Below are 13,904 nucleotides of genomic sequence, written 5' to 3'. Positions count from 1 at the left end.
GTTTTCAAATTCTCTTACAAGTGTATAATGAAATAAGTTATATTTTAAATTAGCATCAGGTTCCTTGTACACCTCATCCCAGTCTAACTGCTGAAGATTTCCCCTGAAATTTAATTGGTTGCACAACTTTGGAGTGTAGTTTTGAATTACTGAGTGGAGCTATGTCATATACTGTAACTAGCTGAGCACCATGATCAGAAAGGCCATTCTCAACAGGACAAGAATTTGTTTTTAAACTTATCTTGGTCTATAAAAGTTTTATCTATCAATGTGCTGCTGTCCTTTACAACCTGAGTAGGAAAATTAATGACAGATGTCAAATTGAAAGAACCGAGCAAGACTTCTAGGCCATTCTTCCTATTACACTCTTTCAGTGAATCAACAATGAAGTCCCCACAAATAATAATTTGCTTTCCCCTATCTGACAGATAGCACAACAAGGCATCCAAGTTTTCCAGGAATAAATAAAAGTTTCCTGAAGGGGACCTATATACTGTTACAGTTATAAAAGAGCCCTCCTTCAGTTTAAGTTGATAGGCACATGCTTCTATATGTTGCTCTAGACAAAACTTTTTTGTATCTATGCTTTTTACACAGTGATAACTTTTGACATATATGGCAACTCCTCCTCTCACCTTATTCTCTCTACTCATATGTGCAGCTAGTTTATAACCACTGATATTTACCTTTTCTGTATCAGACACAATGTGATTCTCAGACAGGCATAGTATATCTATTACATTATCACATTCAATGTCATCTAAACAAACCAGGAGCTCACCTACTTTATTCTTCAATCCTGGAATATTTTGGTGAAAAATGGTAACATTATTTTCTCTTTACTTTTGTGAGAATCTACTTTTTTCTTTAATCCACCCAATATTTTGGTTAAATACGGTAACATCATTATTTTATTTACTGTTGTGAGAATCTTGTGAGTTTTGTACCTCTTTAGCACCTGCCTGCCTGAGCTTCTCATTGGACACTGGTTTTAGTCTAAAAAAGAGGTACATCCATGAGTACTAGTGTCCCCCCTTATGGATTTCACTAACAACCCTGCCAATTTACCCTTCCCTTCCCTATTGAGGTGTAGGCCATGCTTTGTGAAATCCCCCCTATCAATAGCCTCGATAGGAACCAATCCAATGTCTGACAGAGTGGCCGCCCTACGCAACTGATCCAACTCCATATTTACCCTCCTGACAGAGCGGTTCAACTAGGGCTGATCATGCCACACGAAAGTAGGCACCAGATGCCGAACGAAAGCAGGCACCAGCCCAACATTGGTATGGGTTGTTGCAGAGGCTATTTTCACCAGGTCACAATATTGTAGCCCTGATCCCTACCAATACTGTTCCCCACTCCCACCCATCATCATCACATGACCCTGCATTGAAAAATCCTTGCACAAGGAACCTATATCCTCTACCACATGGCTAAGATATGCACTTGGCTTGAAAAAGTTTGTGACCTGGTACACGTCACCTAATTTTTCCTGCAAAATCTGGCCCACACCTCTTCCATGGCTGCTACCTAGTAACGGAACTTTCCTAAGGTACTATAGCATCTAAGTAAAAGTAAGTTAACATCATGCTGTCCTTTCCCCCTTGGCCTTTCCCATTTACTCCTCCCCCACCATAGTCTCCCCCCCCCCCCCCCTCTTCCTTTCACTCTGTTTTTCTCTTAACGGTTTATATGCTACTCTATGGTTATAACGCACAAGTCTAGTTTTTTTTTTAAATACCATGCTTTCAAGTACATTTTAAAAACTTGTTAAAAATTAAATATCCTAGGGTTTTTAAGTTCTGAATTGTGAAAAGCAAAGGTTCTGAAAAGAATTTTATAATTTATATTTTAGATTTTTAAGGTTTATTTGGTGGATGTTTTTATTCCTTCCAACTGAATCTATTCTCCTTGCTATAAGGTATGTATCTAGTGGTCTTCATTTAAGTCACTAAATATCCTTAGTTCATGTTGTTTCTCTTAGGCTACCACCACTATATGGGCATTATTAGTGATGCATTTTAATACATGTTAATTGCCGCTGTTATATTTCCTAAACAAGTTTTAAGATATGGTATTTGAACATTCTTTGTTCTTGTTTGGTTATTTCAGGCACTCCCCGAAAGATCAACTATTCTTCGCTAGCACCCACACATGATCTGCACTTGTCCACAGGCTGTCTGTCTACTTTCGCAGTATCAGCGTATCGCAGCACCCACAGTCGCCGCCCACGTTCTGGGAATATGCACAGACTGGAATTAGTAGTATGTGTACTTTATTCTACCTCCTTTAATAAGCAATTTGCTTGACACACGTCTTCCAGCTGTTTGTTTTTGGGCTGTGTTACCACCAGATTACCATCATGTAATTTGTTTGGATTCCATTGACCACTTTGCACTTTGATCCATATGTCTGGCTGATTTTGATTCACTGACGACCACAGATGAAAGTTGTCTAATGTAACACCAAACACTGCCTTGAATTGTTTTCTTTTGCTAGTCACCTTAGAATTATATATGCAACACTTAAGCTGTCAATATGAAGTGCCTCTTGTTCAAAACAATGATACTTGACATTTTTGTATGGTTTAGGTGCTCCAAATTCATTTGTTACTCTGAATTTGTTGGAGTACACGGCGCAACACTCTCCTCACGGCCGATCATGCGCTAGGTAGGAAAGGCTGCACAAAACGCTGTCATTAGCTGTTTTCCGCATGACAGATATGAGTAACTTCAACAATTTTTGAAAATGCTTGCACTGTATAGTAGCAGCTGAAACTGAGTGTGCTGTGATATGCTGATACTGCGAAAGTAGAGTCACCCTGTGGAGGGCTCGCCTAAGTGCAGATCATGTATGGGTGCTACTGAAGAATATTTGGTCTTTTTTGTTGTATTCTTCCTGCATTAAAAGTTTAGTGTGGGTTTCACAGCAAGTCAAAAATAGTTCAAATGCTAGACTTAGAACTACTTAAACCTAACTAACCTAAGGACATCACACACATCATTGCCCAAGGCAGGATTTGAACCTGCGACCTTAGCAGCCACGTGGTTCCGGACTGAAGCGCCTAGAACCACTCGACCACAGCAGCCGGCTTCAGGAAGTCAGATTGGACTATTCCTTTTAAGTTGGATATGCCTCAATTCTTCAAATTACACATATGAAACAGGATTGTCAAAGCCATAAATATGATTAAATAAATGTAATTAAAACAAATGTATACTGCCTCATTAAGAAGTACACAGTTTACTTCATACATAAACTAAAAAATGTGTCCCTGTTAGTTTTGTTTTACAAGGCAAAGATAATGCAGGAATGACTTACCAAAATCAATGTCAAGCATTGCTGCATTTGCACCTTCTACTAAAACCTTTTTCCCCATACGCAAAGCTGTATGCAGGTACGAAACAGATTCAACAACAAATGGACGAATTCGCTCAGCATATTTTTTGTACCTTACTAATTCAGACTCAACATCAACCTTAAGCTCAGGAAACATTCTCTGGTACATTCTTACTAGAGATTTCAGTCTGCAACAAAAAAGAATATTTTTTAAGCAGGCTACTCTCCTTACTGTGTTCGTTTGTAAATAATGAATTATGAAGTTGAATTCACCAGTATTATATTTTTATATTTGGAATGAACACCAAATGACAATGAAAATTAGTAATACTGAAAAACTCTCTGGCTAAACTAACTTCTTTACCTTAACATGGTTAACAAATCTGAAAGTATAAGAATGATAGGTTTAAAGACAATATTATGAAAAGGATAGACTGCTGCTCACCACACAGTGGAGATGTTGAGTCATGAAGCAGGCACAACAAAAAGACTGCTGAACAAGTAAGCTTTTGGCCAAAAGTTTACTTGTTTAGCAGTCTTTCTGTTGTGCCTGCCTGTGGGTCAATGTCTCCATTATATGGTGAGTAGCAATCTATCGTTTCATAACACTGTCATTCCATCTTTCATTTTCCATAGAATCATAAGTTTTTTATCATATCTTCAGAAATTTAGAGAAACATTACTAGGTGGCCATCATCTTCACAAAACAGAGTAGCAACATTTACTTAGGATACAAAAATTTACTAAACCAAATTGTGAATTTCTGTATAGTGCTCCTTTTACAGAGATCTTAATACTTTTCGGTGAAATCTTTCAAATACAGAAATTGATCTAGTATGTAATGTATATGTATATTTGAGATAACCTCCTTTAATTTAACAATACAGTAGTGTGAGAATTGATGAGTGACGTTTTCCAAAAGACTTTTGAGATGGACTATAATAGACATGTACAACACAACATCAACATTCAGAAGTACTAAAACCATGATCATCATAATCTAACTCACCACAAAGTTATTGATATGACTTTAACAAAACTTATGCATACTACAAACATGACATCTCATGGTACTAGAAACATTTCCAACACTGAATATCTTACAATGTTTTCCCTCTCAAGTACAAGCTTCTTTTAACAATTTGGAAGATGAGTTAATGTTTACATTTACATCTATACTTTGCAAACCACCATGAGGTGCATGACAGAGAGTGCGCCCCCATTGTACCAGTTATTATGCTTTCTTCCTGTTCCATTCACATATGGACCATGGAAAGAATGACTGTTTGAATGACTCTGTGCATACAGTAATTATTCTAATCTTATCCTTACGATCCTTAAGTGAGCAATACTTGGGAGCTTGTAGCATATCCCTGGAGTAATCATTTAAAGCTGGTTCTTGAAACTTTGTTCATAGACTTACTCGGGATAGTTTCCATCTGTCTTCAAGAGTCTGCCCACTTCAGAATCTCTGTGACACTCTCCCACAGATTAAACAAACCTGTGACCACTCGTGCTGCCCTTCTCTGTATACGTTCAATATCCCCCTTTAGTCCTATCTAATATGGGTCCCACACACTCGAGCAATATCCTAGAACAGCTCACACGAGTGACTTTTAAGAAATCTCCTTTGCAAATGCACTTCTCCAGTATTCTACCAATAAACTGAGGTCAAGCACCTGCTTTACGCACGACCGAGCCTATACGATTGTTCTATTTCATATCCCTGCAAACAGTTACACCCAAGTATTTTTATAAGCCGGCTGATTCCAATGGCGACTCACTGATATTATAGTCATTTACATCTACATGGATACTCTGCAAATCACATTTAAATGCCTGGCAGAGGGTTCATCGAACCATCTTCACGATTCTCTATTATTCCACTCTCTTATAGCGCACGGAAAGAATGAACACCTATATCTTTCCATACGAGCTCTGATTTCCCTTATTTATCATGGTGATCGTTCCTCCCTATGTAGGTCAGTGTCAACAAAATATTTTCGCATTTTGAGGAGAAAATTGGTGTTTGGAATTTCGTGGGAAGATTCCGTCGCAACGAAAAACGCCTTTCTTTTAATGATTTCCAGTCCAAATCCTGTAGCATTTCTGTGACAGTCTCCTCCATATTTCGCGATAATACGTAACATGCTGCCTTTCTTTGAACTTTTTCGATGTACTCCGTCAGTCCTATCTGGTAAGGATCCCATACCACACTACAGTATTCTAAAAGAGGACTGACAAGCATAGTGTAGGCAGTCTCCTTAGTAGGTCTGTAGCATTTTCTAAGTGTCCTGCCAATAAAACACAGTCTTTGGTTAGCTTTCCCCACAACATTTTCTGTGTGTTCCTTCCAATTTAAGTTTTTCGTAATTGTAATTCCTGGGTATTTGGTTAAATTTACGGCTTTTAGATTAGACTGATTAATCGTCTAACTGAAGTTTAATGAGTTCCTTTTAGCATTCATGTGGATGACCTCACACTTTTCGTTATTTAGGGTCAACTGCCACTTTTCACACCATTCAGATATCTTTTCTAAATCTTTTTCAGTTTGTTTTGATCTTCTGATGACTTTATTAGTCGATAAACGACAGCGTCATCTGCAAACAACCAAAGACAGCTGCTCAGATTGTCTCCCAAATCATTTATATAGATAAGGAACAGCAAAGGACCTATAACACTACCTTGGGAAATGCTAGAAATCACTTCTGTTTTTCTCGATGACTTCCCATCAATTACTACAAACTGTAACGCCTGACAGGGAATCACAATTCCACTCACATAACTGAGACGATATTCCGTAAGCACGTAATTCCACTATGAGCCGCTTGTGTGGTACAGTGTCAAAAGCCATCCAGAAATACGGAATCAAACTGAAATCCCCTGTCAATAACACTCAACACTTCATGTGAAAAAAAGAGCTAGTTGTGTTTCGTAGGAATGATGTTTTCTGGACCCACGTTGACTGTGTCAACAGACCGTTTTCTTCAAGATAATTCATAATGTTTGAACACGATATCCAAAATCCTGCTGCATATCGACATTAATGATATGGGCCTGTAATTTTGTGGATCACTTCTACTGCCCTTCTTGTAGACAGATGTGACCTCTGCCTTTTTCCAAGAACTGGACACAATTTTTTGTCCAGGGATCTATGATGCACTATAGTTAGAAGAGCGGCTCACTTGGCCACAAATTCAGTATGGAATCTGACAGGGATTCCGTCAGGGCATGGAGCATTGTTCAGTTTCAATTATTTCAGCTGTTTCTCAACACTAACCCTTACTGCATTTATCTTTTTAGTGTTATGAGAATTAAACTGGTGCAATTGGAACATCTGAAAATGGAGTTACGCAGTTCAGATTTTACTTTGCTATCCTCAACTTCATTTCCTGTCTCATTTGTTACGGACTGGGCACTAACTTTGATGCCATTAACAGCCTTTACATACAACCAGAATTTCTTTTGGTTCTGTGAAAGATCACTTGACAATATTCTGCTACAGTAGTCACTGAAGGCATCACATCATGCGCATTGCTCTCTTGACAGCCAATTATGTTTCATTCAGCATCTCATTATTTGTAGCCCTACACTTTGTTTTACACCTATTATGCAGCTATCTGTTTCTTTAGCCTCTACATGCTTCTGATCTGTGCTGAAAGTTCCTCACTGAGATATGGCATTACTGATTTTTTATATTGTTTACTGATCATATGTATCTTTCTGCTTTGTTTAGTTGTCACATGTAGCTTTGTAATCATTGTTGCCTCTACTGTATCATGACCACTGATACCACTTTCGATGTGGACATTCTCAAAGATGTCAGGTCACTTTGTTGCCATTACACCTAATATATTTCCATCATGAGTGGGGTTCCTAACTATCTGTTCTAGGTAATTTTCAGAGAAGGCATTTAGTGAAGTTTCACAAAATGTCTTATCAAGCTCACCACTAACAAAACTGTAATTTTCCCAAATGTTGAATGATTAAAGTCTCCACTGATGATTAAAGCACGATCATGGAACCTATGTACAAGTGAAATGAGGTTTTCTCTAAAAATTTCAATTAAATCAGGAAATGAGACTGATGAGTGATAGAAGGATCCGATTATTTTATGCCCACTCCTGACACTGATTATTCGCAAACAATCTCACATGCAGCTTTTCTATCTCTGTGTACTTGAGTTTCTTGTCTACTGTGACAAATACACCACCCGCATTTCCCATTTGCCTGTCCTTTCAATACACACTTAAATTTCCCCCAAAAATTTCACTGCTTTCAATTTCGGGTTTCAACCAGCTTTCTGTACCTAGTATTATGCGAGGTTCAATGCTTTTCATGAGCACTTCAAACTCTGGCACTTTGTTGCAAGTGCTTCGGCAGTTTAAGACTTTAATGCGAGCCATTTCTTTCGATCTTACACTGATATTTCTTGGTTTCCTACAGCTGTCATTATCTGTATTGGATGGAGGGTTGCCCAATCTAAAAACCCTTGTGTGCACCTGGCACAGTCAGCTATCTGGGTAGCAACATCTGATGTGTATTGCACATCTGACCTATTTAGAGGCTCTACAGTTCTCTGCCCTGCAGTGCAAGTCCGGGAAATCACAGCCTAGCTTGCCACAATCTTCGAGGTCTCTGGTTCAGTTCTTCCACTGGACTACGAACCAAATGGCCATGATCAGTTCTGAGGACAATGCAGCGTATTTGTAAGCTTCGGAGCAACTCCACACACAGAACTATCAATTGCAGCTAACTTTTAGTGTTTCTGCCTGAAACTATGCTGATCTTTTCAGCCACCAACAATTAAAAAAAATTAACTACAAATTAATGATCTGAATATAATAGAGGGAAACATTCCACGTAGGAAAAATATATTTAAAAAGAAGCTGCTTGTGTCTGTGTATGTGTGGATGGATATGTGTGTGTGTGTGCGCGCGCGAGTGTATACCTGTCCTTTTTTCCCCCTAAGGTAAGTCTTTCCGCTCCCGGGATTGGAATGACTCCTTACCCTCTCCCTTAAAACCCATATCCTTTTGTCTTTCCTTCTCCTTCCCTCTTTCCTGACGAGGCAACCGTTGGTTGCGAAAGCTAGAATTTTGTGTGCATGTTTGTGTTTGTTTGTGTGTCTATCGACCTGCCAGCGCTTTTGTTTGGTAAGTCTTTTTAAATATAAATTAACTACAAAGTATCACAAGAAATGGATGCTTATACATTTATCAACTGGACTGTTGTTCACCTGCAGCTGTTTGATACTGCAACTGAAGGGTATTGTGCTGTACCGTCACCTATAGTCAAAGACACAAACTGTCTCTAAGAAAGCAAGAACTTTTGGTCTGGTTGAATGAAATGAAAGTTTTAGAATCAAGAGGAAGATATTAATCACAGAATACAGTAAGTAACTGATTCCATAGCACAAAACCACAGACACATCATCCCCAACAATTTCATCTGCCACTTCAATGCCACTTAACATGTATGGGCACGAACTGAAACATGTATCACTGATCAAAATGAACTCTTATAGAATGAGACATGGTTGAGCCTGTTAAATCAGTAACATCAGACTTTAAAAAATTTTGAACCATGGTGTGGAAAGAGACAAAGATCAAAGAATAGGACAGATGAAACAAAGTAGCAAATAAAGTAGTTTGTCAGGCAAGGACAGTAGCAGTGAAGAAACTTGAAGCTCTTTCATGCAGCGCAGTGGAAAGTGCTGCAAGAATCTTCTCTTACTGATTTAGAGTGTAGATTTCTATTTATCATATTAATATTTAGAACTCTATTAAGCTGATAAATGTACATGAATAAAAAACATTTTATAGTTTCTCAAAACAGAATTGTGTATACACCATTTCTATGATTTGCCTTGTACAACTAGTCATGCTAGGAATAAAACGTTAACCACTATCATACAGTTTCTTTAAGGCTCAATAGATACTTAAAGTTAAACAAGACTTTGGTGGGTTTGGACATCTATCTACAGTTCTGTTTGGAGGTATAGTTGTGAATTTATTTACTTACTTTTCAGCAAATATTTCAAAATCTCCTATTAAATCAGCAACACGAATTCCATTGCGTGTTGCTTTCGATGAATATGTTGGCCCAATTCCCTTCTTCGTTGTACCAAGGGACTGTTTTCCTTTTTCTTGTTCTTGGAGCCCATCGACTTGCTGCAGACAAAAAGAAATAAAAGTGGAATAAATAAATAAATAAATACAGATCTGTGCTAACAATGTCTTAATGGCAACCCACAGCAATGTCTGACAAAAGGCAATGTCTCACTCAAATTTCACTGAACCATCTTACCTCCCTTCTGCTGCTTCAACAGCACTGCGAACAACTGACTGGAGTGTTATAATGAATCGCCCCCTCTCCTCCCACTGAAATCTTGACTGTGGTGACAGACTAACCAGTCACAAAGCATGAAGTCTAGCTTATGTTGAAAGGTTGCAATCTGGTGAAGCCAACAAATGGTTTTGGTAAATGTTTGACTTAGTGTAGCCTAGCCTGTATGCCACATTTAATTTAATGCAGTTTTCAACATAAAAACTGCAACATAAGTTCAGAAAATGTTTAATAGATAATGGACAAGTTTCCACCAACAACTATTTTGAGGCAAAAATTATAAAAAGGGGGGTTGGGGAAATCTACTATATAGAGCACACTAGTTCATTTGACATCAGTATACAGGGTGGTCCACTGATAGTGACCGGGCCAAATATCTCACAAAATAAGCATCAAATGAAAAAACTACAAAGAATGAAACTCTTCTAGCTTAAAGGGGTAAACCAGATGGCGCTGCCATAGGTCAAACTGATATCAACTGCATTTTTTTAAAATCTGAATCCCCATTTTTTATTACATATTCATGTAGTGCGTAAACAAATATGAATGTTTTAGTTGGATCACTATTTTCACTATGTTATGACGCTGTAATAGTCACAATCGTATAAGTACGTAGTATCACGTAACATTCCGCCAGTGCGGACGGTATTTGCTTCATGATACATTACCCGTGTTAAAATGGACCATTTACCAACTGCAGAAAAGGTCAGTATCGTGTTGATGTATGGCTATTGTGATCAAAATGCCCAACGGGTGTGTGCAATGTATGCTACTCGGTAACCTGGACGACATCATCCAAGTGTCTGGACAGTTCGCCAGATAGTTACCGTATTTACTCGAATCTAAGCCGCACTTTTTTTCCGGTTTTTGTAATCCAAAAAACCGCTTGCGGCTTAGAATCGAGTGCAAAGCAAGCGGAAGTTCTGAAAAATGTTGATAGGTGCCGCCACAACTAACTTCTGCCGTCAAATATATGTAGCGCTACACAGGCATCCTTTGTACGCACAAAGATAAATACTGGCGCCAAAACCTCTGCGTCAGTAAATAAAATTAAAAAAAAATTGGAAGACGAGTTTTTTTTTCTCCGCCCGAGTTTCGACCACTGCTTTTTCATACATTATCCAACGAAGTAAATACAAATTCCGTATTGTTCATCTTCGAATTTCAATGTACTACGAAAATCCGACTGGTAATACTGGGATTTTTGTCAATATGGCCAACTCTACGTTCTGAATTTTTTCCTACCTGTGAGAAGTGATGGTTGCTAATAGGAACCTGATGAAATGTGAATCACATGCAGTATTCTCTTCACCATAAGAACAATACGAATATAAACATTTTGCCATGTATTCTTTCGTGTTTGCTTCTATCTCATTTAAATCCCGTCTGCCAAATAAACTACAAAACTAGAGTGAGACAACAGCAAACGCGGAAGAATATACGTATAGTGTCATGTTTATATTCGTATTACTCTTATGCCTAATAGTGATACAGTCAGAAATGAAGCACGGCAACTGGCTAGATTTTTAAATCTAAGATGACTAATTTCTGTGCAGAATTTGATGTACTAAAGAAGCGGCCGCAAAGAGTTTCAAACGGAGAAAAATTTTCGCCAAACTCTCGTTCAGAACATGTTCTATCATATGCAGTCTATTATTTGGTTATTGTTGATCATTATCAAAGAAAGCAGCAGTGTAAGTAACAACAAATAGCAGTCTCTTGCCATTGTTTCGCTAATGAGACGATTCCTCTCTTTTTTTAATTGTAGGCGGCGGTAGCGCGCACAAAAGCAAGGCATGCCGCGAGCAACGACAGGCCGTAAACACGCACTATTGAATGCGTCAAACAATGCATGACACAGTATAGTAATGCATTTTCAGCTTAGAGTGACTGACGTAAACACCTATAACATAGAAAACGGCACTTATCAGATCAAAGAAAAATAAGCAATCGATTCAAACCAAACGAAGCACGTGAAAAAGGAAGGGTATCTGTATAAATACGGACGGAGCGCCTGACGCATAGCAATGGCTACCTGGTAAAGCTTAACTGCTAAGCTTTCGACTCGAACCAAACTACTGTAGCTGTATCGTCATTCATTCGACCTAAATTGTGTCTCATATTACAATGGACCAACTTTGTTTCGATTTGGAGGTGCGGCCTAAAACTTTTCTCTCCCCTTGAATTTCAAGTCTCAAATTTCAGGTGCGGCTTAGATTTGGGATTTTTTTTTCCTTTATTTCGAGTCTCATTTTTCAGGTGCGGCTTAGATTCAGGTGCGGCTTAGATTCGAGTAAATACGGTACGTTATTTAAGGAAACAGGAAGTGTTCAGCCACATGTGAAACGTCAACCATGACCTGCAACAAATGATGATGCCTAAGCAGGTGTTTTAACTGCTGTCGCAGCTAATCCGCACATCAGTAGCAGACAAATTGCACGAGAATGGGGAATCTCAAAAACGTCTGTTGAGAATGCTACATCAACATCAACTGCACCCATACCATATTTCTATGCACCAGGAATTGCATGGCAACGACTTTGAATGTCATGTACAGTTCTGCCACTGGGCACAAGAGACATTACAGGACGATGACAAATTTTTTGCACGCATTCTATTTAGTGACTAAGCGTCATTCACCAAAAGCAGTAACATAAACCGGCATAATATGCACTATTGGGCAAAAGAAAATCCGGAAAAATCACGATGGCTGCAACAAGTGGAACATCAGCAACCTTGGTGGGTTAATGTATGGTGCGGCGTTGTGGGAGGAAGGATAACTGGCCTCCATTTTATCGATGGTAATCTAAATAGTGCAATGTATGCTGATTTCTTACATAATGTTTTACTGATTTTACTACAAGATGTTTCACTGCATTACGGAATGGCAATGTACTTCCAACATGATGGATGTCCGGCACATAGCTCGCGTGCAGTTGAAGCAGTATTGAATAGCAATTTCATGACAGGTGGATTGGTCGTCGAAGCACCATACCATGGTCCGCACGTTCACCAGATCTGACGTCCCAGGATTCCTTTCTGTAGGGAAAGTTGAAAGATATTTGCTATCATGATCCACCGACAACGTCTGACAACATGCGTCAGCGCATTGTCAATGCATGTGCGAACATTACGGAAGGCGAACTACTCACTGTTGAGAGGAATGTCGTTACACGTATTGCCAAATGCACTGAGGTTGACGGACATCATTTTGAGCATTTATTGCATTAATGTGGTATTTACAGGAAATCATGCTGTAACAGCGTGCATTCTCAGAAATGATAAGTTCACATGTATCACATTGGAACAACCGAAATAAAATGTTCAAACATACCTAAGTTCTGTATTTTAATCTAAAAAACCTACCTGTTACCAAATGTTCATCTAAAATTGTGAGCCATATGTTTGTGACTATTACAGCGCCATCTATCACAAAGCAAAAAAAGTGGTCCAACTAAAACATTCATATTTCTTTACGTACTACATGAATATGTAATACAAACTGGAGTTCCTATTTAAAAAATGCAGTTGATATTCGTTTGACCTATGGCAGTGCCATATAGCGGGCCAACCATAGCGCCACCTGATTTCCCCCTTCAAGCTAAACAAGTTTTGTTTTTTGTAGTTTTTTGTTTGACGCTTATTTCGTGAGATATTTGGCCCGGTCACGATCAATGGACCAATCTGTATTCTGTCAATATATTCTTTCTTAATACTACATGCACACACTAAGATGACACTGTGGCAGCTGAGTGGCGTTTCAGGATCACTGGAAATAAGTAGACAATGTATAACTTCAGATCTGGCATTGACGTAGACATTCTTTATGAGCTTTATCATGTTCATTAAGAAAATTATTTCGAACTCAAATGGGAATTTGTGCCATTATTTCGGTGCTTCATTGCTGTGTACATAACTCTACTTCAATGTAAGTTTATTCACAGTTATAGTAAATGTTTTCCTAATGAATTTTGTGGAATACAAATGTAACTGTCAAAATTTACAACAGAGATTTTCTTGTTTAAGTCAAGAATTAATAGATTAAAAAGTTTGTGTGTTTCTCTTTGCTTGGTTGCAATCAGTTTTGTACTAGAAACTGGGCTCATAGCCAAAACTTGGGTCGTACAATCATAATAAACATTGTGAAACAAGGCAAGAATGTGTTTCATTTAGTTAATGATTTAGGTCATAAGTCATGCAATAGCATACTGAAT

General features: G+C 38.4%; 1 protein-coding gene across 3 annotated transcripts in view; it reads right to left on the bottom strand.

Annotated features, from left to right (window-relative positions):
• The window catches only part of LOC126184868 (adenylosuccinate synthetase), a 69,057-nt gene that overhangs the window by 33,407 nt on the left and 21,746 nt on the right, over nt 1-13,904 (bottom strand). For all 3 annotated transcript variants that reach the window (XM_049927500.1, XM_049927491.1, XM_049927509.1), the window contains 2 exons: nt 9,367-9,515; nt 3,325-3,530 (listed from right to left, as the gene is read on the bottom strand). In XM_049927500.1, the coding sequence (XP_049783457.1) occupies nt 3,325-3,530; nt 9,367-9,515 (355 nt within the window). The remainder of the gene's footprint in view (nt 1-3,324; nt 3,531-9,366; nt 9,516-13,904) is intronic.

Source organism: Schistocerca cancellata, chromosome 1 (genome assembly GCF_023864275.1).
Source record: "Schistocerca cancellata isolate TAMUIC-IGC-003103 chromosome 1, iqSchCanc2.1, whole genome shotgun sequence".
Lineage (NCBI taxonomy): Eukaryota > Metazoa > Arthropoda > Insecta > Orthoptera > Acrididae > Schistocerca > Schistocerca cancellata.
The sequence above is the reverse complement of the archived record's forward strand: the minus strand, read 5'-3'. Positions and strand labels throughout refer to the sequence as shown.